Source organism: Narcine bancroftii, chromosome 3, assembly GCF_036971445.1.
Source record: "Narcine bancroftii isolate sNarBan1 chromosome 3, sNarBan1.hap1, whole genome shotgun sequence".
NCBI classification, from domain to species: domain Eukaryota; kingdom Metazoa; phylum Chordata; class Chondrichthyes; order Torpediniformes; family Narcinidae; genus Narcine; species Narcine bancroftii.
In genome coordinates, this window is record NC_091471.1 from 296,440,971 (window position 1) to 296,468,296 (window position 27,326).

General features: G+C 44.7%; 2 protein-coding genes across 32 annotated transcripts in view; one reads left to right on the plus strand and one right to left on the minus strand.

Moving 5' to 3' along the window:
- Positions 1-7,225: 7,225 nt before the first annotated feature.
- On the plus strand, positions 7,226-8,108 carry LOC138758947 (testis-specific serine/threonine-protein kinase 6-like). The gene has a single exon (XM_069928589.1). The coding sequence runs from the start codon at positions 7,280-7,282 to the stop codon at positions 8,090-8,092; it is 813 nt and encodes a 270-aa protein (XP_069784690.1). The 5' UTR covers positions 7,226-7,279; the 3' UTR covers positions 8,093-8,108.
- A 3,929-nt stretch (positions 8,109-12,037) lies between these two features.
- LOC138758949 (transcriptional repressor p66-alpha-like) overlaps positions 12,038-27,326 on the minus strand; it is a 125,258-nt gene continuing 109,969 nt past the window's right edge. For 21 of the 31 annotated variants that reach the window (XM_069928619.1, XM_069928615.1, XM_069928617.1 and 18 more), the window contains 7 exons: positions 24,152-24,343; positions 21,746-22,022; positions 20,077-20,279; positions 18,805-18,900; positions 16,370-16,547; positions 15,514-15,643; positions 12,038-14,753 (listed from right to left, as the gene is read on the minus strand). In XM_069928619.1, coding sequence (XP_069784720.1) covers positions 14,666-14,753; positions 15,514-15,643; positions 16,370-16,547; positions 18,805-18,900; positions 20,077-20,279; positions 21,746-22,022; positions 24,152-24,343 — 1,164 coding nt within the window. In that variant the 3' untranslated portion in view covers positions 12,038-14,665. Of the gene's footprint in view, positions 14,754-15,509; positions 15,644-16,369; positions 16,548-18,804; positions 18,901-20,076; positions 20,280-21,745; positions 22,023-24,151; positions 24,344-27,326 lie in introns of those variants that run through there. The other 10 variants (XM_069928599.1, XM_069928611.1, XM_069928614.1 and 7 more) reach the window with 6 other exon arrangements.

Below are 27,326 nucleotides of genomic sequence, written 5' to 3' on the forward strand. Positions count from 1 at the left end.
ATGTTGTTGGCGGCAGCTGGAGGATCCGCGTCTGAGGGACAATGGGCTGACATTTACTGGGGGCTGCTGCAACCTGAGGACCCACAGAAGGGAGGGCTGCTAAAGCTTTATAATCAATGGAAGCCGTGGATCCAGACGTTACACCCGTATACCCCTCCCTCGGACCCTCCCCATATGACCCTCTTTTACGATAGGGATGAAATGTATCAGCATGCCTTTTATGAAGAGGTAGAAGGCAGGCAATGGGAAATTAATTCGGACTACATAGTGATAGGAAAGGAGGGAGTGGCCGCTGCGGTGGCACTGACATCTGAACAGCTGGAATGGTATTAGATGGCAGGTGAGGCCATTCCTCATGTCACCCTTGCAATTGGCACTACTCATCAGGCAAAAGATTTGGGACCGATGTGTCGGAACTTGAAGTCCCTAAGGGACTGGTCTGACACCCAAATACCGACAGTGCAGTTCTCCTCATCTGGTCAGGCATACAGAATTTTGTCTCCGACACATGATCAAGTCCTCCTTGAGCATAGACAGATTGAACGCTTTCATGGTAGAGAGAAGATGGATAACCCCGACTCGGCCCCTATGCTAGATTCTCTCCCTGAGAACCTGTGGTCAGTGGGATCAGCAGATGTGGGTTTTTGTCAGCAGGTTGATCCCATAACCTTCGAACTGTCAGATTACACCCCTATTTGGCAGATGCAGTATCCCCACAAACCTGAAGCTGAGGAAGGTTTGGCAAAGACCATTGATGGCCTTATGTATTCAGGGGTGTTGGAACATTCGCGTTCTAGTTGGAATACACCCATTTTACCGGTTCCTAAACAAGACACGGGCAAATATCGGATGGCCCATGACTTAAGGCGCATCAATGGTATTGTGAGTACACCCACAGTTCCAGTACCAAACCCATATACTGCCATGACTGCTTTAACCCCCAACCACAAGTGGTTCTCTTGCATAGATTTAGCGAATGCTTTCTTTTGCTTGCCGCTGGCAGAACCATTAAGAGATGTGTTTTCGTTCACGTATAGAGGTAGAAAGTTGCGGTATACTAGGCTTCCACAGGGCTTTATTTTATCTCCAGGGATTTTCAATCAGGTGTTGAAAGAACAGCTGGGGGGGCTAGCACTGCCAGGTGGGGTAGTTCTGATCCAGTATGTAGATGACATCCTATTAGCAGCACCTGATCATGCTTCCTGTTTGGAGGCCACCTGTCTCCTGCTAGTGCAGCTGTTCAAGGCAGGCTTTAAAGTCTCTCGCTCAAAGCTGCAATGCTGCAGGCAGGTGGTCACCTTTTTAGGGAGAATGGTCTCAGCGAAAGGCACAGGGATTTCCCCTGCACATCGAACAGCGATACTACATCATACAAAACCAAAGACAGTTAAAGAGATGCTTTCGTTTTTGGGTTTGTCAGGTTATAGTAGGCAGTTTATCCCATCGTATGGTGAATTGACACATCCACTGCGAACTTTGGTGAATGAGCAGGGGATGAGGAACCTGGGAGCTACACTGGATTGGACTGCACAGGCTGAGATGAGTTTTATTCTATTGAAGCAAGCTCTTACAACAGCTACAGATTTGGCGATTCCAAATTATAAACTACCTTTCTTTTTGGATGTTTCTGAAAAAGCACACACAATTGATGGTGTTCTTTTTCAGAAAAAAGGGGGTGGAAGATGTGTGCTAATGTATGTGAGTATCACACTAGACCCAACGGAAGACAGACACCCACCATGTACGAGACATGCAGCGGGAGTAGCAAAGATTTTACAAAAGGTGGCACACATAGTAATGGGACATGGCCTGACGGTATTAACAACACATAGCATTGTAGCATTTGTGAGCTCGACAGCATTTACAATGACTTCACTAAGGCAGACGAGACTAGAAAAGATCCTGAATGCTCCAAATGTTACATTTACCCATGAAGGCATTAACATGGCAGACAATATGGGAGAGGGAGAACCACACTGGTGTGAGAAGAGGGTAGTGAAGGATATTAAAATAAGACCTGACCTACAGGCTACACCCTTAAGAGAACCAGATGAAACCTTGTTTACAGATGGGTGCTGTTACAGACACCCCACAGATGGATTGAAAGCTGCCTATGCGGTGGTACGAAAAACTACAGGAGGATTTGAAGAAATCATTACAGGGACAGTGAGAGGAAAGGAGTCAGCACAACTCGCAGAACTACAGGGAATGATAGCAGCATTAGAATGGGCAGAAGGGAAGGAGGTCAATATATATACAGACTCGGCATATGTGGTAGGGACGATTCAGGTCGAACTTAGTCAATGGATTAGAAGTGGGTTTTTAACAGCAGCAAGGACCCCAATTAAACACGAGAAGGATGTTAGGAAACTGGCTGAGGCCCTCCTGAAACCAAGGGCATTAGCAGTTCTTAAATGTAAAGGACATGATAGAACAGATACGATGGTGGCTCGGGGAAATCAGGAAGCGGACATGGCCGCTAAAAGGGCAGCAGGATACGGCCCTCAGTTTATTATGATACAGGCAGACAGAACAGCACATGACTTATTACCACCGTGTAGGGTAGAAGTAATAGTACAGGAACAAGCAAAGGCATCACCTCAGGAAAGGATGGTATGGGAGGAAAGGGGGGCAACCAAGGATCAAGGACTATGGAGATCGATAGACGGGAGGCCAGTTTTACCATCTGGACTCATGAAACCCCTCCTCGAGGAGGCGCATGGGCTAACACACTGTGGAAAGAAGCAGATGATAAGGTACTTGATACATTGGTGGCACCCCTTCCTGCCGGCGATGGTGGAGAACCATATTAGAGAGTGTGATGTATGTATAGCTTTCAATGTAAAGGCGACTGTAAAGCCACATGAAGGTCAGTTCCCTCTACCTAAGTTACCAGGGCAGGAAATCGTACTGGATTATACGGACATGATTGAGAGGGTAAGTGGCTATCGATACCTCTTAGTAGCAGTAGATGTGTTCACAGGGTGGCCGGAGGCAATCCCTGCCAAAAGAGAAGATGCAAGGACGGTATGTAAATTCCTGATCAACCAGTATATTCCGAGACACGGATTCCCTAGAAAAATCAGGTCTGACAATGGAAGTCATTTTAAGAATAATAATCTACAGGAGGTAGAAGCAATGTTGGGATTGAAACATGCCTTTGGAACGGTGTACCATCCGCAAACCCAAGGGAAAGTGGAGAGGATGAACCAAACAATAAAAAGTAAGATCGGGAAAGTACAGGCACGGACCAAACTAAATTGGGTGGATGCGTTGCCCCTGGCATTAATGTCAGTAAGGAGTTCGGTAAGTTCTGTGACAGGATTTACTCCATATGAACTACGAACAGGGCACCAGTTTCCAGGACCGGGAGCCGGAATTCAGACAACGAAGAATGAGGTAAGCTCTATGGGATGCAAGCTTTATTATGAAAAACTAACGGCTCTGGTGTCAGATTTTTCACAACAGGTCACAAGTCCCAACAGAGAAGGGGAAACACCGATACCTTCAGTCGCGGAGTGGGTTCTGCTAAAGGTCATCAAAAGAAAGTGGTCGGAGCCCAGGTGGACAGGACCCTACAGAGTGGTGGAGAGGACGTCCCACGCGGTTCGACTACAAGGAAAAGGCGAGACGTGGTATCATTGGAGTCAGTGTGCAGCAACGGACCCACCGACACGGACACTGGAACAGATTCGAATGGAGGTGACTGAGAACCTGTGAAGCAACCACGGACTAAGAACACTTAAAGTCCTTTTTTAAAGAGACTATTGGACTACAGTGACTGTGTCTCAGTGGTTGACGGCATAATCAAGTTATTGGCATCAAAACAACGAAAGAAGCTGGGATGAATACTATGTGGGGACTATGGGTACTGGTATTCCGAGCCCTTGAAGGGGCTGGAGTAGAAAACCACTGTACAAAGTGTGTGCACTCGGCCTGGGGGTCGCACAACGAAAAAGAACAGTACTTTACTGATTGGACTAACTTTCCTGAACACTGTGTGGGGACTCACACAGGACGTAAGTGTGTGCATAATGGACAAGTGTATGATGATAAATTCAATAAGGGCTCTTTACAGTTCACATCAAATCGAGACCGCTGTCCCCAAGGAGTAACATGGTTTTGTGCCCCGGAGGGAGACCAAGATAAGGAGAAAGGGGGCTCAATTCCCATTCAGAGGATACAGTGGGACCCCATGTGGCAAAAGAGAAAACAACCATACGTATGGGACAGAGAAAAGGGGGATATCTATGACAACGCTAAACGCCAGGCTGCCACTCACAGAGTAGGGGACAACAGATGGGTAGACCTTTGCCAAACTACGGCAGAACTCTTGGGGGTTAAAAACTGTTGGGTATGTGGGGGACCCACAAGAGATGGATCATGGCCATGGAGCGGGGAGCCCCTGGAAGTATGGGAGTTGATGAGTTTTCACGGATCGGCAGATGAAACGCGCCCCCGCCAGACATGGCATCTAGCTAATCACCCATTGGGAGAGGAATGTATCAGGAAGGAGCAAGGCAGGCATTATAAAGGAGACTCGAGATGCACAAGGGTTAAGATCTTGGGGAAGTTCTCTCGATGGCATCCTCAGCGACCCCGGTGGTTCCTGTCCCCACAGAAGGTAACACATTGTAGACCTATAACAGATAACTCCCGTGGGAAAGGGGTATGGAATTGCACGGGCGTTAATCCATATGAAGGGGTTCCCTCACTCAGACAATTTTGGGCTCATCCCTATCCACACGGATTTGCCCCAGAGGGTTTATATTGGATTTGTGGGAATACGGCTTACACTTTTTTGGAGCCAGACTGGAGGGGAACGTGCTGTATAGGTATCATTCAACCACAATTTGTGCTGTTACCACAGAACGACTCCCATCAGTTAGCAGCGCGTGTATATCAGGGGCTCCGCCAGAAAAGGGATTTAAAGATCGGTGAGTGGGGAGAGGACTGGCCTCCAGAGCGCATTATTTCTTATTATGGACCTGCTACTTGGGCACAGGATGGGTCCTGGGGATATCGAACCCCAATTTACATGTTAAACCGTCTGATTCGTTTACAAGCTATTTTGGAAATTATCACCAATGACACCGCCGCAGCCCTTGTCCTGTTGGCAGAAGAGCAGCAACAGATTAGGGCCACGGTGTTTCAGAACCGCTTAGCTTTAGACTACTTGTTAGCCACTGAAGGGGGTGTGTGTGGGAAATTGAATCTCACTAATTGTTGTTTGAAAATCGATGACAATGGGCAAGCAGTAAGAGAGATTTCATCTGGCATTCGCAAATTAGCTCACGTCCCGGTTCAGAACTGGCGACCCTGGGGCAGCTCATGGCTGGGAAACTTGTTCTCTGGAGCCTGGGGATGGATACAGACTGCAGTGCTAGTTGCTGGAGTTGTGGTATTGGCGTTGGTCCTGATCCCGTGCATCCTTCCCTGCCTCCAGTGCCTGATCCAACGAGCGCTGTCACAGAGAGACATCCCCAGACCCCAAGGCATGTATTTGTCCCTACTGCCCTCTCAAGAGTGTAATGATTACAAGGGATCAGAAATGCCAACCCTGGCATGTAACCCGGATTTCTCTATCTAATAAGTTAACTGGTGGTTGGTCTCATTTTCATGAGACCAAAAGGGGGACTGTTGGAATCTAGGGGTTAAAACAGTATGAAATAAATGATTAATTAATAAGTGTATATTTACTGCATGGTTCAGGGAAAAAGGAATGTGATTAAGTGGCAATCACAGCAGGGAGCAAAGTTGGCTGAGCAAAATTGTCTCTCCAAAATACAGGGAGAGGAAATGCATAAAACAATTTAGGAGGAATGCTCAAACTAAATGAGGTGGTGAGTAGCACAGGAGACACAGGCCAGATCAGAACAAAGAATGGCCTGTAAGAAACAAAGGGAATGGAAAACAAGTCTAGGAGGAAGATTAAGGCAGGAGGAGGTGTTAAAGAGAACAGCAGAAATTGGCCAGACAAGAACAGAATGGTGATTAGAAATATCTGGGGATGAATTAATTTCTGATCAACACAACGGGATAGTCTGGCCTGGAGGATTAAGATGGGAGTGCTACACCCCAGATATCTGCAAAACAGGAGATGACTTGTGATAACCCTTATGCAAAAAGATCTAGCAAAGGAAGACAACTTTTGTTCTGTATGATAATGAAATCTAGCAAAGGAAGCCAACTTTTGTTCTGTATGATAAGGTTGACCTATATAAACTGAACCAACTGGACAATAGGGGTCAGTCTTGGGGAGTAGCTCACTGTGCAAGTGACCTATGAACTAATGAGTGACCCAGAGCTCTGTTAAGTTTTATTCTTGTGCTGTGTAATAAATTGACTGTTGAACCGAATACCTTCTCCTATCACTTCATTCAAAGAACGCGCTGGACTCAGACTACACATAGACTAAATTAAGAGTAAGTTAAAGCCAGAGTCCAACACAGGTTAGTGTCCAACATCCACTCAGCGCCACTGGTAGAGATGTTTGGTTCTGGTCCATTCACCAGTTGTTGCAGCATGCTATACCCACATTGGCCTACTCTTCTTGTGTTCTTATCACTACATCACCTGTGCAAGTATCAACAAGCTATTGTTAGATGCACACCATTGGTTGGGAGGGGAGATCAATCTGTTTATTTGGTAGGTGAGGACTTACTGATGCAGTCCCCCTCCCCTTTGCCTTGACTGACTGACCTGTGACCTCATTTGTCCCAGTGTTTCCTTTCTTTGACTCCATCACCTTAAACCCCTGTACACTCAGACCCTCTTTAAAAACTCCTTATACATTAATCCAGTACAAGAGAGCTAATGTTTCCCAAGATTCTGTCAGAAATTTGTCATCATGAAGATTCACCCACCGGAAAAGAAATTCCCATGGAAGGTCTTGCCCTTTGATCACTCTGCTCTCTGATACCAGTGATGGGCGAGTGTCAAGACATAAGGGTCAGAAGTCATCCCACCAGTGGCGGACATCTCATACATCTCAACAAGGCATTCTACCTGATTGCATCTTGGAATGAGTGGAGCTGGATTCCTCTCCTGAACTCAGTTGTGATATTGGAATAGAATACAGTGGAAGTGACACATTGATTTCTATTTAACTGCAAAGACAGTATTTTTTATAAACCATTTCAGGCCACACGTCTATAAAAGGTGATGGGGGTGCAGTGTGACACAAGGAAAACTTCACAACAGCAAATTATTACAGCAGGTGGTTTGATGGGACAAGTTTGCACATTAGGATATTGCCTTAACAAGTTGGCTGTATAACATGTCGGGGAACAATCTACTATCACAGTTAGGTTATAAACTGGGGAAGACAATAGGAGAAGGCAGCTACTCCAAAGTAAAAGAGGCCATTTCAAAAAAGTACAAGAAGAATGTTGCAATCAAGGTAATCGACAGGAAGAAAGTTCCAAAGGATTTTGTCAGTAAATTCTTGCCAAGGGAGTTGGCCATTCTGAGAGGGATCAAGCATCCTCATATTGTGCACGTGTATGAGTTCATTGAAGTGCGCAATGGTAAGGTTTACATTGTCATGGAGCTGATTGCCACCAACCTTCTGCAACTGATCCAACAAAGAACCTGTGTCTCCTGCGAGGAGGCCAAATGCTTGTTTTCCCAGGTCTCCAAGGCCATCAAGTATCTTCATGAACGTGACATTGTCCACCGGGACCTCAAGTGCGAGAACATCTTACTGACTGAAAAAATGCAGGTGAAGTTGACAGATTTTGGATTTGGGAGGAAGAGTCGGGGTTACCCAGAACTCAGTACCACTTACTGTGGCTCAGTAGCCTACTCCCCTCCAGAGGTTCTTTTGGGTGTCTCTTACGACCCCAAAAAGTATGACATCTGGAGCATGGGAGTCATCCTGTATGTGATTGTGACCGGTTACATGCCCTTCGATGACTCCAGTATCAGCAAGTTACCAGAGAAACAGCTCATGGGTGTTATTTATCCAGAGGAAATTACACTGGAGGAAAAGTGCCAGTCTTTGATAGAGAAATTGTTAACTTTCAGTCCACCGATGCGTCCAACGGCTAACCAAGTGACAAGACATGCATGGTTTAGAGAACACAAATAAAGGAATATGCTCTTAAGTGGCTCAATTCAGGATCCTTCTTGTATTATCGTCCAGACATTGGGCTGGTAGGTTAGTTTCAGACAAAGACTAGTCTCACGACTGGAGTTGTTGGCTGTCCACAGGAAAAAACTAGTCAGTTACACAACATTTTCAAATGATGAAGTAGCTTTGCAAGGGTGGGGGTGGAGAGAAGGAAAGAGACATCATTTAAGTGGGGTCCCTACTAACAATGCTTTTAACAGAGATTTGAAATGTCTTCTTAATGTTCATGTAGGAAATATGGGAATCACTGGAAGATTTCACAAACGGCAAAGCCAGTACAATAATTGGTCAGAGAGGGGCAAGGGAGGGGAGGGGACGGGACAGGGAGAGTGAAAAGGAGGGGCCTACCTGTTATCCAAAGTTTTTTGTATAAAACCAATCCCTTAGAAAGTGTAAAGATTTACACTGGGGTTCAGATTAGTTAATTATATTGCTTTTTACTTAAAAAAAATTACTTATTAATAATACTGTTGCATAAGGTAAGTATTTTTTTTCCTCTGACATATTGTGCTTATCTGCTCTATTGCAGTCTGCATTAGTTTTATGCATCATTCCTTTATGGATGTTGTACTATTATAAAATTCTATAAAAATATTGAAAGTGTAAAGAAACTTGAGGGGGTGGTTGGCACCACACAGGTAATGAGCGTTGAGCAGAGGCAGAGTGCACGTTGCAAGCACAGGTCTCCTTACTTAAGTGATGAACTGGCTTTGGAGGTGGTGTAGAGGAGGTTCACCAGCTTGATTCTGGAGACGAGAGGGTTAGCCTATAAGAAGAGATGGAGTCACCTGGGACTATACTTGTTGAAATTTCAAAGACTGAAAGATCTCATGGGAACATAAAATTATGAAGGGGTAGACAAGATAGAAGCAGGATAGTATGATAGTTTCCACTGGTAAGTGAGACAAAAGCCAGCGTGCATACCCTTAAGATTAAGAAGAGTTGATTTAGGACAAGGATGAGGAACTGCTGATAGCTCATTCCATACTCCCACCACCCTCTAGGTGAAGTTCCCCCTAAACTTTTCCCCTTTCACTTTTAACTCATGTCCTCTCATTTGTATCTCACCTACCCTCAGTGGAAAAAGCCTATCAACATTTACTGTCTATCCTCCTCATAATTTTAAATACCTCTATCAAATCACCCCTCATTCTTCTACACTCCAGGGAATATCATCAGTCCCTAATAGAAGACCCAGAATTGCACTCTCCAGTTGGTACCTATTGATTTTTATTGATTTAGAAAACCTGCCTGAACATATCTGACAAATTCCAAGCCATCTAAGCTTTTTAACAGCGTGGGAGTCCGATTAAATATGTGGGAAGTTAAAATCTCCTAGCACAGCTGTTTCCTGCAGCTGTCTGCTCTCTCTCTACAAATTTGCTCCTCCAAATCTCATTGACAATTGGGTAGTCCCATGAGTGTGGTCATACCTTTCCCATTCCTCAGTTCCACCCGTATAGCCTCAGTAGACAGCTCTCTAATCTGTCCTGCCTGAGCACAGCTGTGATATTTTCCCTGACGAGCAATGCCACTCCTCCCCCTTTTATACACCAACCACCTCATCCCACCCACAAACTCTGTTCTTTTGTGTCTAAAGCAACAGATGCCCAGAAGATTGAGCTGCCAGTCCTGGACCCAAAGTTCTCTTAATGGCCACAATATAATTCCATTTGCCAATCCATGCTCTGTTTGTCTGCCTTTCCTACAATACTCCTTGAATTGAAATAGATGCATTTTTCCCATAAGGATATTAGTCCCCCTCTAGTTCAGCTGTAAACCATCTCATCGGAACAGGTTCCACCATCCCTGGAAGAGAGCCCAATGATCCAGAAACCTGAAGCCCTCCCTCCTCGCTTAACTCACTGAACTCTCCTTGCAGGACCTCCTCACCCTTCCTACCCATGTCATTGGTCCCTTCATGGACTACATCTCACCCTCCCTCCTGAGAATACCATGAACTTGATCAATCTCAGACCCTAGCACCAGGGAGGCAACATACAATTTGGGATACTTGATCTCTTCCACAGACTCTTACCTGTTGCCCTAACTATGGAATTCCCTATCACTACAGATAGCCTCTTCTCCTCCCTTCGCCACAGCACCAGACTCCCTGGCAGAGACCTGACTGCTGTGGTGTGTGCCTGGTAGGTCATATCTAAAATGGTATAAGGATGCCTAACCCTTTATCCAGGATCTTTGGGACTGGACACCTGCTGTTGTTCAGAATCTTCCAGATTTCAGAGTCATTGATCCCTTAAGCCAAACCGCGCTGCATCTCCCCCCACCCCCGCCCACCCAAGTTGTGGTCATCTCCCCCCTCGCCCTCCTGAGTCGCGCTGCTGTCTCTCCCCCACCGCCTGCCTGAGTCACTGTCATCTCTCCTCCCCCTCACCCGCCTGCCCGAGTGCTGCTTCCCTCTCCCCTCTCACCCACCCGAGTCATACTGCCGTCTCCCCCTTGCCTGTCCAAGTTGCATTACCATCTCTCTCATTACCTGCCTGCCCGTGTTACACTACTCTCTCTCTCACCCCCCCCCCCACTCCACATGTCCACCCAAGTTGTGCTGTAGTCTTTTCCCTCCATCCCTCACCACTGTACCAGTGCCAAGGGAATGGCCCCCTTCCTGGTTCCCCTGTGCTGGCATTGGTACAGCAGTTTCAGTTGCATGGTGGATTATGGATAGCAACGAAGGCCACTGAATCGCCACCAGGCCGACTGAATCGCTGCAATGCTGGACAGGCATCAGTATATGGCAATTTGGAGGTGCTTATAAAGTAGTGGAATGGCATGGGGCATTCCAACATGAGTTGAGTGAGGGTCATGCTCGATAGATAGGGTATTTATCATTACCCCTCCATAAATCTTCGTCTGTGAAGCCAAGCCAAAGAAAGATACCACTAATTAGTGACACAGAACATGATGGGATACACAGGTGTTGAGTGAGGGTCGCATGGGGTCATGTTTGGCAGCAGACTCCATCTTTGATGAGCAGATGTCATCTACCAAAAAAAGTGCCAGTTTTTGGAGGTTGCCTGTTTTCAAAATCCCGGATAGGTTAGGCACCTGTACTTGTTATTGAGGGGAACAGCTACAGGGGTGCCCTGCACTGCCTGCCTGCCTGCCGGTTCCCTTTCACTCTTATGACTGTCACCCATCTATCCTTCTCCTGCCTTCTAGGTGTGATAGTTTCCCTGCACCTCCTGCCTATCACCCCTCTGCCTCCCGAATGTTTCGGAGTTCATCCAACTTCAGCTATAATTCCTTAACTTGGTTCCTTGCTCCTTATAAATATTAACTTTGTGGAAAGGACAGAAAAACTGATTATTTTTTCTGAGGCATGAGAAGGGGAAAGATGAGAGACATAGATAGGGTTGGCAATGAGTTCTCCCCCACCCCCCCCCCAAAGCGGCAGAAATGTGAAATAGGAGAGGGTGTAGGTTTAAAGTGAGAGAAAGTTTTAATAGTGCACGGCAAGTTTTTAAAAAATATATATACAGAGCAGTAGATACCTGGAATGCACTGCAAGTGGAGGCGTTTAAGAGGCATTTAGACAGACAGGAGATAGGATAAAGATCATGTGAAGATGGAACAGTGCAGGGGAGTTTTACTGTGTCTAACCACTCTGGGGATTTGTGGCGGGACAGTGTTAATTGTTGGGGTGGGGGGGGGGGATGAAGGGAGAGAAGTGGTTTTATTACCATCTAACCTGTGTTTTCTCAAGCCTGGATGTGATGGGGAACATACAGGAAGCTTTACTTTTTACTGAAACCATCTTACCTGAGAATGTTCGACATTTCAAGCTGAAAACAGGAAGGTCCTCATTGGTTGTCACTGATGCCCTTTTCCTTCAGGAACACACGTTTACACAACGGAAAACATAATCAACCAGGAGAACAGTGGTGCCACCATGCTGTTTGTCCTGTTTATTTGCCATTCAAATGTTAAAAATCCCTCAATACAATATACATCATCCATTCCAAGCATGGATCGAAATCCTCCAGGCTTCTTGCAGCAATTCTTTGCTATAGTCACAGTAAATAGAAGGTCCAGAAAATATTGACAGATCTGGAACAGGTCTTGCCATTTCAGTCACCCTAATACAAATTTGTGGGTGACAAAAAATTATGATAAAAAACATTTTGCAGGAGAATTTGTCATTGCAGTTCTTTCCACACAGAATGTCATTCCATCGGTGAAACCATCTCCCATGCTGAAAACGTATTCTTGAGCTTGTTTTGCGTAGGCGCATTCATTCTCCCTCATTTTCGACCACCAGACAATAACTCTGGGAGCTTGAGCAGGGGAAGGGTGGGATAGGGAAGGGATGAAATTGGCCAGTGGGTATGTGGCAATCCCTGAGCCCGAGCACTGTCAACACGGAACTGGCCGCGAGATTTGGTGTCAACATTTCACTGAGCATCCAAATGAGGCACTCTCTCCTGTGGGCTGTACTTCCTTAAAAATATAAACTCTTGAACTTTGCTCAATTACTTCCAGTCCTGTAAACTCCAACCCCCCCCCCCCCAAAAAAAAACCTCAAATCAAAAGGTGAGGACCACACTCAGAAGAGTCCAGCAATGCAGCCAGCACAGTACTCAGGGCAGCACTGACTGAGGCTTGCCAGCAAGTGCAGGACTGCAGACAGCCACAGGCTCTTGCTCAATAGCTGGCATCGAACACTTTCCCATGAAGCTGCCCTCCTCCAAATGACACCTTTCTGAGAGTCAAAGGAGCAGAAAGATGGAATGGTGGAACATGGCAGTTTCTTATCCCCAAACTCAGATGTGTGGGGTTCCCAATTGCTCGAGGCAGAAAGTGATGCTAGACAAAACACACAGATCATGTGGAATGTGACATATTAACTTAGAACACATTGAATATGGCTGCCCAAAGGAACCCAATCTATCCTCAAATATTCCATTCAAAACAACCAGCAGCAATAGGAAAATGAGGTGGGCCTGGAGCAATGTCATTGGGGCCAGTCCGATCGATATGCTCAATGAGCAGTAAGCAAAGTCAACAAATCATCCAACTCACCTGAGAAGAACAAGCTCAGTATTGGAAATGAGAGAGAGTTGGGTATAATTAAACTGCCACCACACTGTCAAATGTGATAGACCTTCTGGGCTTGAACACATCGGGACCACTTCACCCAACATATCTAAACTGAGTCCTGAATGATCACATTCTTTAAAAACGCAATGAAAATCAGGACAAACCCAAACTTATACACCAGTGTAAACATTAGTTATGTACATTGCATTGTGGAGAATCTGAGGCTATCCCGGGGAAGCTCAATTTCCCAAACCCAGGCCACTCTGTCACAAGAAGTGAAATCTCAATTCTCCTTTACCAAAAGAAGGAAAATATTGAATTCTGAAAGGAGATTACAGCATGTTCAAAATACTGAGGGCTGGGGTATGTGTATGCTTCTAAAGAAGGGATGAATCTGTTTTGAGAGTGTACACAATCTGACGTCCCAACTGATGAGTGTGAAAGCTGACTGGCCGAGATCAGGGAGCTCTGCAGTGCAGGAATAGCAAGTGGGGCTGCCCTCCTGTTACTGGTGTATGACGTTCACGGACTAAACCTCCACTGTTGGTGTGCAGATGGGTTATGAAATCTGCCACCCAACCCCTTCCCACAAGAGGGAGTTGAACCAGGTGCTGATGGGATCTAATTGTTGCCGTTTCAAAACTCTGTCGATCCACTTTGCTCTGCAGTGCGAAAATGCACACAAAAATATTAACCTAGAATCTTCAGTGGAATTAAATACATCATTCCAGCTAACGAATCAAACAAAAAATAATTCAAACAAGGGCAGCCGCACAATATTTTAATGGCTTACTAATGACTAATTTGTATCAAAAACTGGGGGAAAAAAATAAATGTCTGCCTAAATGTCAAAAGATTACTCACAGGTTAGGGAAAAGCAGCAAGTTAAAATGCCTGCCATTTACATGTCAGTGGAGCCAAGTCCTGGTGAGCAGGCTTTTTACAATGCCTGCTATCCACGAATGTACCTCCACAATGGTCAAAGAGCATTGACTGACAGCCTCTACCCAAAACTAAACCTGACTCAACAATGATTCAACAGCCATCAACTAATTACAGTGACACTCAGGAAAGTTCAACTCACCTCAGTGGGTCACTCTCCTACCCCAGGAAGATTCAGTAAAAACAATGAGCCCCCCACTCCCACTTCCTTCCTTTCTCTTCCAGTCACCATGGGAACACCAAAAAGCCAGGGCCTCTGGCAGCCCAAACAGGCCAGGCTGGTATTTAGCTGCAGTGGGATACTGGTCACACACTCCAACAAAGGAACGCCCAAACAAAAGCTCAGTCAGAATGAAAAAGAGACACAATTCCTCACCTCAACCGGTCCTGAGCTAAAGGCACACCCTGGTCCAGACTGATATTCACATCACCAAGATACTTCACAAAAGAGGCAAAGCAAAACCCTTGCTCATGCTATCTTCCTCACTCAAAAACAATAGAAGACAGGCTGCACTATTTTATTCCCACATATCAAACATGATGCTGTTTATTGAGTGTAGGAATTTGGGAGTGAAGGGGAAGGAATATGGCTGCTCCTGGTGATTGAAAGGAGCTGAGGCTGGAAGGGAGGAAATATCCAGCATCACTGCACAATTCCAGTCCATGGCACCAACTCTCAGGCGATCTCAGAAATTACTTCCTAAAACTGCAACTCCAGAGAGTTAGACTGCTTTGCAAATGGGTAAAATTCTCAAAATTGCATGTTTTTTTTTAAAAGCAATTCTACAAGCACATGGAAGTGAGAGGAGGGAAATGCCTAGATATCAGACATATGTAGTCAGAGGGAACGACATGATCAACAAGCTCAGTCCCTCTCATATCTGGAGTCTCTAACTTTGTGAATAGATGCTGCCAACTGGCCAAATGAATATTCTTGGCGTTACCCCTCACCCTGAGAAATCTACAGTACGTTTACATTCATGATAGCGAGGAGGAAGCCCATTCTCACCTCCCAGAGGAACACAGCAATGTAGAGCTCGAGACCGAGGATGGCGTTACTGGTACCATGAAGTGATAAAAAGACGTGTGGCCACTAGACACACGCAACATGGAATTAGCAAGATCTCTTTTCCACACACAGCTTTCATTGTAACCTGGCAAAGTGAAGCCCATTTCTAAGTGGTCACAGGGTACCTTTTCCTTACATATTGTGTGAGAACAGTGCTCAAAATACCAAGCTATGCAGACTGCATCCTGAAGGAGCATGGGAAATTCCCTGGGTTACCTTGGACCCAATGGAGAGAGGGTGACTAGGTGATGGTGATTGTCTTCCCAAGCTTCTCTCTACCCTCCCGCCCACCCTACACCACTGCATTTACTTCCATATGGTGGCTGACTGGCTGATGGATCGTGAAGGGATCATGTCCAGGAGGTACTCGCGTTGACGATCCACGGTTGATGAGGTCTTGTGTCCTGAAAGGTTTGGGCTAACGTAAGCCATTGTAACCCCTGAAAATAGAAAATAGTGTCACGTGCCTGTGTCCTCAAGCATCAAGATAGCAGAATCTTACAGAATGATTCACCACAGATTCAAAGCTGGAATACTTGTGGGAATTTCAAATTTTCTCCCGCACATCACCCCACACCTCAACAACTCCCTTTGTTAATAAGTACAAACTGTTTTTAATTTAGGGTTGTGGGTTGGTTAGGGAAAGATAAATGGTGGGACAGGTGGTTGGGGGCAGAAGGTTAGAGAGAGAAGCCTGCCTGAGATAGGGTTGGGGCGGGTTGAGAAGGGTAGATGAGTGAGGGAGGAAGGGCAGGTGGAAGATGGTAGGAGCCAAGTGAGTGAGGGGGGGGAAGCCTGAGAAGGGGTTGGTGGGGAAGGGTTAGGAAGGAAAGTGAGGGTTATTTGGGGGGGGGAGAAATGGGAGGGTTTGGAAGTGCAGGGAACAGGTGTGCGAGCCTGAGATGGAGTTGATGGTTGGAGAGGGGAGGAAGAATCAGGAAGTACGTGAAAGAGGAGGGGTTGGAAGGGGTAGGGTTAAGAAGGACAGGTGGAGGGTGTTGGGGGAGGGAGAGAGAGGATTGGGAAGGACAGGTTGCGGTGTGGGGAAGGCAGGTGGGGGAGGGTTGGGAAGAACAGGTGGAGGGTTTGGGGAAGGGGAGGGTTAGAAAGGACAGTTTGGGGTGGTGGGGTGTTGTGCCGATGGCAGCGAGCCTGAGGTAGCCTACCAGAATTGGGGATCTGCTTCCTCCAGGTGGTGGTGTTCCCTTTGCCCCCGACTCTCTCAGCATGCTTCCCTTGCCTGCTGATGAGAGACGCATTTTGCAGCTGAGACGACTGGCTAAACGTATGCAGCACTCCCCGAGCTGTGGTTGTTTGAGGCCCTCGTGACAGCTGGCCGGAGCTCTGAAACATCAAATGCACCAGAGGATGGGTAAGTAAACAAAGCTTCCTATTCAAACCCAAGATTCCAAATCATCTATACTGGAAAGCAATGGATTCTGGAGCAGACAAGATGCTTGCACCCAAGCATGACAGGTTACAGGAAGGCACTGCAGAACTAAATGGAAAGTCGTACTCTCCTTCATCTCAGAAAAACAAACTAATGGAGAACTCAGCGGTTTTGAAGCACGTGTGGAGGCAGAGGGCAGGTTGATATTTCGGGTCAGGACCGCTGCTGTCTCCACCGAAAACACCCAGCCCAAGATTCTTTTTTTTTGTGTATTTTATTTGTAGATTTTCAAACTTGAACAATTTTCAGTAATCAAACACAAATTATCCATTATAGACAAAATTTGCCATTGAGTATGAGCCATTTTTTCCCCCATCCCCACACTTAACAGACCACAGTTATGCACAACATTCAAGACACCCACAACAAAGGTAGGGAACTCATCAGGGATTTGTCAAAGCCTGACAGCCAGCACCTAGGCTGTTACATTTTTCTTGACTTTACTTGATTGGGATGGAATGGACTCACCCCACTCCCCCCCCCCCCACCCCCACCCGCCCTTCAATAGAAGGATGGACAGGGAGGTGAGGTATACAGATCCACACTGTAACTGTGCTCTTATGAAATTTAAATATGGTTCGCCAAATTTTTAGAAAGATATTATATTTTTTCCTTAAGTAGTAGGTAATTTTCTCCAGGGGAACAATGCTTTGCATTTTTGTATTCCAGTGTGCAATGCCCAAATGAGAGTCAAATTTCCAGGTAACCGCTTTGCACTTCCTGACCACAACCAATGCGATCATTACAAATTGGATTTGGACGCCTTCATCTTAAGCCTTATGTCCATCATATTTCCCAATAGGAACAGCTCTGGGTCCTGTGGGAATTCTTTATCTATGACTCTTCCACTGAGAAGGGTCCCACCTTGGTACGTCTAGGTTGCGTGCACAGAGGTTCCTGTCGCAATGCCATATCTAAAGCATTGGTCTGATGGTTCCTGCTTATTTATTTCATTTGTGGTTGGAGACTGATACAGCAAGGCTGCTTTTATACCGGATCATTTAATTTTAGTTGAAGCTAAGCCAAGATCAAGCATGTTTAAGTCGCTGGTTCCAATCAGGTTCTTTTTATATACGATCTGTGAAGTGACTGCTTATTGCTTGTATTCTAGGTGGAAGTTAAGGGAATTTGGTGAGGGGTGGTTGGGAGGGGAGAAGTGAGACAAAAACTTCTACAAAAGTCAAGTTCTCTTTTGATGCACAGCACATCAGAGGCTTGAAAACACTTATTGGCCAGGTGACTGGGGATATGGCACCATAGTGTGAGCAATTTCCAGCCTGAGGTGGAGGTGGGGTAAGAGGGGGAGAACAGGATAAACTCAGTTGTATTCAAGTATCAGAGCTGAAAGTGAATCCAGATATGACTCAGGACAATTAGGTCTTGTTTTCATTCCACATTGCCTCCTGGAAAAGTTCCTTTGGCTTGTGAGGCAGGAAGGCATACTTGGTGTAACGTGTCCTCACAACTCTCAAGTCACATTGTGAGGTGAAACTGCAAATGACCAGTCTCATCTCTCCAAGTGTGTAGGGTGAAGGGGAAGCACAGGATAAGGGAATTCATTGGACTGTTCTACAAAGAGCTAACATGCTGATCACAGAACATTAAGGCACAGAAACCAGTTTTTCTAGTCTGTGCTGAATTATTATCCTGCACCAATCCATATCACTCCATAGTCTGAATGAGTTGGTTTCTGTCCTCAAACACTCTAGGATTTGGTGAAAAGTCAAACTATTACTCCATGGAACACTTTAGTAAATTAAACTTGGAAATTTGTTGAATGCTCCAGCAGAAGGGGAAATAGTTCAACAGTCCCAATCAGGTTCTGCTTCACCTTGAAATTCCTTTCATGGATATTTGCTTGCAGAGCAATCAGGAGTGTGGAGAACATTGGGAACATTCTTTCAATGAACTGCTTTGGTTAGGGTGATGATATTGATGAATCCAGTAGCATACCCCTTACCCACAATTTACTCTGACCCTGACAGGATGTAGAAGGTCAGGGTTTCAACCGACAGGATATGGAGTTGGCTTTGAATACAAGCCCAAATAGAATGTGTACAGAAACCAGAGAAAGAACTGTTGTGACTAATCACGATACGGTTCTTTGATTCATTCCATGGTTTTCAGAGATGAATTTATAATGCTACTTGCCTTCCATACCTGTTTCACCGTATGGTGTGGTACTGCAGAGTCTTGCTTGCTCTGTATAGTGGAAGGTGTCTGTTGCAATATCCGTTGTTCAATCTCCTGCAAAGTAAAACAAACTGTTTTTTCTACACATTAGCCATTTCCATTTCACTCATGTTTAGTTGAAGTCTTGGGCAACACTCCCCCTCATTGATGAAGGATAAACCTCGCCTGATTCTGGAAGATGAGCTATTGTTTAGCTGAATTCATTCCTGCAAAAAAAAAATTCACCTTTTTTCTTCCAGTTAACATAGTGGTTAGTGCAAGACTGTTACAGCGCCAGCAAAAGGGTTTGAATCCAACACTGTCTGTAAGGAGTTTGTACATTCTCCCCTTGTCTGCATGGGTTTCCTCCAGATGTTCTGGTTTCCTCCCACCCTTCAAAATGTACTAGGGTTGTAGATTAATTGGGTGGCATGGGCCTGTGGGCTGAAATGGCCTATTCCATGCTGCATGTCCGAATTAAAAAAATTAAAGAGATATCACTCACTAACATCTCGTTCCGATTAAAGTGTGCGCATGTGGAAATTAAAATGTGAAAAAAAAAAGCAGAAATCTAAAAATAAAGACAGAAATTGCTGGAAATACTCAGTAGGTTTAGGCCGTATCTGTGGGAAGAGAAACAGTTAACTTTTCAGGTCAGAACCCTCCCATTTCAGCTCTGGGAATGAGGCAAAAAAAGGTTGTTTAGCTGCAGGGAAGGGATATCTCAGAACTGGGGGACCATGGGGAGAAGTTGAATAGGTTGTGCACTGTAAGAACAGGTTTGTCATCAATCCTGCAGCAATCAGATCTGTCTCTAAAGTATTGATTGGTATAAACCTGTCACTGTTTATCCACAATACTGTGGGGAAAGGCCTGTAACTGTACTGGTGTTATATTCTGGATAATGGATGTCTAGAATAAGAAAGATTAAAATGGGTCAGTAAAAAATGTGAGGATTTAAGGGAGGCATCAGGGTCAAGTTTATTTTAAACATAAAGAGTTGTGGGCACCTGGAATGGTAGTGGAGGCTAGAACAATAGGGACATTTAAGAGACTCTCAGACAGGGACATAGATGAAAGAGGGTTATGAGAAAGAGAGGGTTTAGTTTTTTTTTGGTAGGAATATATAGGTTGATACAACATTGTGGGCCAAAAGGGTTGTACTGTGCTGTAATGTCTTTGTTCAGAGAATTAGTGTCTGAATTTCCACAGTGAACAACCTTTACACATTTGCAAGCATCACCTGCTCACCTGTTCCTGTTGTAGGGCCTTCACAAATGCTGCTTTCAGACGATTAGTATGCTCGGCTTTCAATGCTTTCTTCTGGTTGGACGTGACGCATTGCTCACACATGATAGTTCCAGACTTTCCTTGCCTCCAGCGACAGGTAAAATCAGTTTTACATTGAGAGCAGGCGTATGGTTCTTGGGCCAATGCTTGTGCCGAAGTTTTTCCTGTGGGTTAGACCTGCAATGTGAATTTAAATACACCCACATCTTCCCTCATTGTTGCTTTTTTTCTGAATATCATGGTCACAGCAAAAGCTTCCATTCATATATTGGGTATGAAGCTGTGCTGAAAAGTTGTTCAGCAAGCATTTACAAACTATTGCCAAAATTTGGTGAATGCAAGTGGGTAAACCTGTACACTCCAACTTGCAACAGGTCCTATATCTACAGCACTGATGTTAAAGGTGCAGTGGAACTCAAGTGGTCGATGGTCAAATGATCAGCTGGGACCCAAAATATTCAGTATGGAATCGAAGTGGCAAAGACAAAACTTTGTAGTTCTCAGTACCATGGTATATCTCAGAATATTCTCACTGCCAATTCTAATTTTATTGAACGTGTAATCTGGGTTATAAAGATGGAAGTGCCGCAGCCAATCCGTATGCAGCAAGTTGGCCTCAATACCAAAGCCTCAAATGTGATCAAAATATCAGTGTTGAGCCTCTCAGCTTTTCACCCATGTTCACGTGTGTGAGATTTTAATTAACGGAGAAATTCAATCATACTGTGACCACTCTTTCCAAGAGGATCCCTATCTACAACATTGTTAATTTTAACTGACTCAATGCACATGACCAGACTGAGGTCAGAATTGTTCCCTTGCAAGTTCAGTAATTTGCTGTTCAAGAAAGCCATTTTCCATCACCTTATTACCCAAAACCCTTGGATATTTAATTCCCAGGATGGAGATCATCCTGCAACTACGTTTCTGCAATGGCCACTAAATAAAACCCCTTTGAACTGTTTTGTGCCACATGTTCACTGACCTTGTTTTGAATATTCAGTTAAAGTGCTTTTAGAGTGCATTGTACTTTTAGAATTGAGTAATCTGTGTCTTTTGTATTCAACTTTTCCATTGTGAACTGCCTGAATTCGGGAGACATTTCCCTGGAGAACGGTGATTCAGGCGCGAGGACCTAAGCCTCAGGTTATGTCATTGGTCATCCACACAATTTCACAGACTAGCCACAGCCACTGAATAGAGGCATGAATAACATCTCCCACGGCACCACAGCAGGATCATGTCAAGTCCGAGTCGTCAACTAAGTACTTCCACTGAATAAGGAGTACACCTCTCTTTGCAGCTCAGTGATAATATTTTAGCTACAAATTGAAAGTCAATGTCTAAGAGAAAAAAAACCTAATGGGACAAACAATAGGTCAAATGGCTTCGCTCTATCAGATAGTCGAGGATCCACTAGCTTCCATGGTATCTTCCAAGAGCAAAAGACCCAAGATTTTCTACTTCTTGAATGTAATTCTTGATGCACCAAAAACTGATTTGGAGCAGACTTTAAAATTAGCAGTTGAAGTGAGCTGGTGTGGCAACAAAGAGGAGCAGCACTAGAGCATTAACTCTTTTATGATCTGGTGCAGACGTCCTCCTGCAACACATTGAAGCCTCACATTACCTTGTGTTTCTAGGAGATTATGCACCACTTCTTCAAGCCCGACCAGGTAGATGAACTCATTATTAGCAGCACTTGGTAGGAAATTCAGTTCAGGGGCAGGAGGTTTGGGTGGTGGAATTTCCAGCAACGTCTTCTCCAGCTGCTTGCGGAGAGCGAGTTTGGCAGCTGCCTGTCGACTGGCCGGTGAGTCGTTGGAGTTGACTACAGATGTCACTGTATTACCACTGGCATTTGATTGAGCTGAGTTCAACGATGAGGCTTTCATTGTACTTGAAGCCTGTCAAATCAGTGAAGAAATCGTGGTGTAAAGGAAACATAAAACTGAAGCATAAAAGAGCTCCTTCCCATTAAATAACACAAATTTTTTTTGGCAAGGGTTCACACCTTCACTGGGGCCATGTTCCATCAAATTCCGATTGAACTACAGCTGCCATAAAAGCATTGTAATAATTACAGGGAGTTCAATATTGAGAGCAGAGCCAGCATAAATTGCCCATTCTGGCTGTGAAGCCTGTTTCCTGAACTGCTGCAGTCTAAATGGTGAAGGTAGAGAAATACAGAATCTTAACACCATGATTGGGAGGGAATGGCCAGTGTATGTCCCAGTCAGGATGGGAAATTGCAGCTGTGTCAGTCCATTGCAGCTGCAACAACCTGGGACTTCAATGCAGAGCCAGTTCTCGACTACATTGGTTTATACAATTTTAGCTAGCTCAGATACAGCACAATGTAAAGTTCACTGAAGGATGTCTTTCAAGGTTAACAAAAAGTCATGGGTATAATTCAGGATGGCAGCATATGATCAGTCAGAACTGTGATCTCTGATGGCAAAGTGCACTGATAGCATGTTCTATTTTAAACCATTTGCCTATGATCAGGGAACTGTGCCAAAAAAATCATCTATCATCCAAAAACTTCAAACAGCAAATGAAGCTTTCAAAATGAGACCATGATTGCTATTCAGAATTACTTGCTGTCACTGTATAAACACATCCCCTCTGGAATCTGCTGGCATTATCTCAACAAATTCGTTTCAAGGATACTTATCCATCTGGAGGATTATTGGGATTTTCTCTCCACTAACACTACCTGATCTGCTGGGCATTTCACAACTTACAAGTTTCTTTGTGTTCCAATTCCCCTCATGAACTTAACCAGATGGTTTGGTCAACTGTACAACAATCCTGACCTCACCCGATCACAGATATTTCCTTTGTCTTATTTCCACCACACACACCTTCTTCCCCCCCCTCCCTCTTGCAAGTTGTTTTCTCTTTCTTGTTGTGCAGTAGGATCTTCATTCCCAGTATTTTTTTTCTTTTTTGTTTTTATTTGTGATTGAGGGACCAAGAATTTGGAAAATAGAATCTGAAAAGATTCTAACCTGAAAATGCATAGAGGAAGATGGAATTAGATTTAACAGAGTTAAACATCTTCTCCCAATTGATGCAAAAGATAGATTCAAAATAGTTTCTAAAATTGTACAGCAGGAGCGCTCTTCTGATACTTGGCACAGACACACACACACACACACACACACACAGAGTAATCATACATCAGAGGAGAAGGGGGAATCAGAATCAGATACAATCACGATGTTTCAGAGGCATTTTGACAGACACAATGGGCAAGTCTTAGAATGATACAGGTCTAATTTAGGTTCCAGGGCAAATAAGCTCAATGTGGAAGGACAAGGAGGTCAGCATGGATGTGAGGGGGCAAAGGACTATTTTTGTGCTGTGTGATTCAATGATGCTACGAACTTTTAAGCTAATGGTGAATAAAAACAGTAACATTTCACACAGCAATGGCATCCTTCAGCACATTTTGCGTTTCTGACCTTCCACAGTGGGTTAAGTGATCAGCATCCTCACAATCAAATGACATGTTTGTACTGAAATCCGCCCATTATTTCATTTCACTCTCCCTCAGATCTCATGAATTCTTCCACTCCTCGCTATCCAGTCTCTGCTTCACCACCACAACTCTCTGAAGCAGTTCCCTCCAAGTTGTGCCCGTGTACACACAGTTTGCAACAAGCACACAAAGGGAATTAATGTGCACACAAATGGTTACCTAAAATAATGTAGTAATTAATAATTATGAATAAATTAATAAAACACTAATAATTAATCATAAAGTACTTTAAAGTATAGAATAAAATTTTAACTAAATATGTTACTTTGTAGAATGGTCATAAAATTGTATTATATTAAAACACGCCAATACAGTTTTATTAGCCATGAGAGAGAGGGTGTGCCAAAATGATCTTGAAACAAATTTCAAATTTATACTTGCACAAGCATTCAGTGCATGCATACTTTTTGTCACAGGAAAAAAAATTTGCACAAGATTTTGGCGCACACTGACTACTAAAAATTAGAGGGATCTCTGCCAGCAGCTTACCTGTGGAATGTTGACGAGCAGGCTGGTGTTGGGGACATTGGCCACGCGGATCAGTCCCTGCTGTAGAACCCTCTGGCCCTGGATCTGCACTGCACTGGGCACCGATGCCCTGGGAGCCAGAAGCAGGGGAGGTGGAGCAGTGCTGGCATGTGGTCTAATTGTGTGGATTTGCTGGGGAGAAACAGACATCGGCTAACAGAATGGGACAACGATGGATATGATGGGATGGATGAAATGACAGCAGGCAGAAAATAAAAGGGAGAGGTTACTCAGGATTCCTGCAAGGTACATTCCTCTATGATGCAGCCATTAATACAGGCAATTAGGTCAAAATAAATCTCAGTGTTGTATATTAATGCTGTAAAAGCATATTCCCCAAATAGTTTGTGAACAAAGCAATTAAAAACAAGCTAAAAATCTGAGAGGAAAAGAAGAGAGGGAGGCTAGATGTATATTGCAGGGTGAACTTTTCTCCCATCCATTCATTGCATTCGTGGTTTTTAAAACCACATATGCACACCTGACAATATGAGGAATTTCTACAATTTTTTTTCTGCTGGTAACAGTATTAGAGAGTATTGCAACAGATGCAACTGGGTATTTGAGATCATTTCACAAACCACAAGCATGTAGTGTATGACTTGACTTCACTTTCCATTTATGATATTATTTAATATGACCAGGGAACACAACAGTACAGAAACAGGCCACTCAGCCGCCCATGTCTGTGCTGAACTACTATTCTACTTGGTCCTATTCCATAGCCTTCCGTACCCCTCCCATCCTTGTACATGTCCATATTTTTCTTAATTGTCAAAATTGAACCTGCATTTACAAATTCAGCTGGCAGCTCGATCCACAGTTCTGCCACTCTGTGTGAAAAAGTTCCTCCACATGTTCCCTTTAAACTTTCCCCTTTCAGCTATAACCCACATCCTCCAGTTTTTATCTCGCCTAATCTCAGTGGAAAAAGCTTACTTGTATTTACTCTTTTTATGCCTCTTGTAATTTGGTATACCTCTAAAAAAAAATCTCCCCCTATTTTTCTACACTCCAGTGAATAAAGTCCTCACCTGTTTTAACTTTTTCATGTAACTCATTTCAAGTCCTGGAAGCATCCCAGTAAATCTTCTCCACACTTTTTCAATCTTATTGCTATCCTTCTTCTAATTAGGGGAGCAAAACTGCACACAATACTCCAAATTTGCCTCACTAATGTCTTGTACCACTTCACCATAACATTCCAACTCCTATACTCAATACTTTAATTTATGAAGGCCAATGTGCCAAAAGGTCTCTATGACGTCACTTTCGGAGAAATGTATATCCAGATCTTTCTGTTTGACCGCACACCTCAGTGCCCTATCATTTACCGTGTATGACCTACCTTGATTTGTCCTTCCAAAGAGCAACACGCTACACTTGTCTACATTAAATTTCATCTGCCATTTTTCAGCCTATTTTTCCAGCTGGTCCATATCCTTCAGCAAGTTTTGAAAGCCTTTCTCACTGTCCACTACACCTCCAATTTCCAAACCTACTCAACAACGAAATCTTCCCTACCTCACGCCCATATTTTCCTTTTATTTTTGCATCCATGTGCCTGTCCAAGATTCTTTCATATGCCCCCACTGTACCAGCCTCCACCACCACTCGTCAATGTATTCCAAGCACCCACTACTCTGTTAACCTTGCCTCACAAGACACGTTCTTCAAATCAGCCAATGGAAATCTCCTCTGCACCCTCTCCAAAGGTTCCACCTCCTTTCTATAATGAGGTGACCAGAAGTGAACACATATTCCAAGTGTAGTCTAACTAAAGTTTATAGAGTTGCATCATTACTTCATGGCTCTTGAACTTAATTGCCAGACATATCATAAGCCTTCTTAACTATCCTATCAATCTGCACAACCTTGAGAGATCTATGGATTTGGACCCCCAAGATCCATTTCCTCTTCTGCACTTAAGAATCCTGCCCTTAATTGTGTACTCCATCTTCAAATTTGACCTTCCAAAATGCATCACTTCATACTTCTCCAGATTGAATTCTATCTTCCACTTCTCCATCCTGTCTATATTCTGTTGTAAACTGTGCTGACACTTCAAGGTGATTAAAGTCTATTAATCACAACTCTCTGTCTGAGCGGCGAGGTGAGCGGCCCAGCGAGCGGAGGTGAGGTGAACGGCCCGGCGAGCGGAGGTGAGGTGAGCGGCCTGGCGAGCGGAGGTGAGGTGAGCGGCCCGGCGAGCGAGCGACGCGGCGAAGGAGTGGGACTTCCAGGCTTTGGCTCAACGGGCTTAGGCGAAAGCAGGCGAGGAGAAAGTAAGCGGCATTATTTTAACTCAGTCATGCCTATGGGGCTAGTGCTTTGTACTGGATGTCAGATGTGGGAACCATGGGTAAGTTCCACCCTCCCAGATAGCCACATCTGCGTCAGGTGCACCGAGATGCAGTTCCTTAAGGACCGAGTTGGGGATCTGGAGCTGCAGCTTGAGGACCTGCGGCTGGTAAGGGAGAGTGAGGAGTTAATAGATTCAACTTTCAGGGAGATAGTTACCCCGAGACCAGATGTGTCGGGTAAGTGGGTAACTGTCAGGGGAGAGAAGAAAAATGCCTGGAAAATGGAGAGCACACCTGTGACTACACCTCTCAGCAACAGGTATATTGTGTTGGATGCTGTTGAGGGAGATGACCTGACAGAAGCTGGCCACAGTGATCAGGTCGCTGGCACTGAGCCTGGTAGGGTGGTACAAAAGATAAGGAGGAATGCAGTGGTCATTGGGGACTCCATTGTCAGAGGTACAGATAAGAGATTCTGTGAGCCAGATAGGTATACCCGCATGGTGTGTTGCCTCCCTGGTGCAAGATTACGGGATATCTCAAATCGGGTCCAGAGTATTCTGAAAGGAGAGGGCAAGCAGCCTGATGTCTTAGTACATGTGGGTACCAATGACATAGATAAAAAGAGGGAGGAGGTACTAAAAAATTATTACAGCGAGCTCGGACAGAAGCTAAGAAACAGGACCGCCAGGGTGGTGATCTCTGGATTGCTACCTGTGCCAAGTGCAACTGAGGACAAAAATGGAAGGTTAAGACAAATGAATGTGTGGCTGAGGGGCTGGTGTAAAAGACAGGGTTTTGGCTTCTTGGACCATTGGGATCTCTTTTGGGGA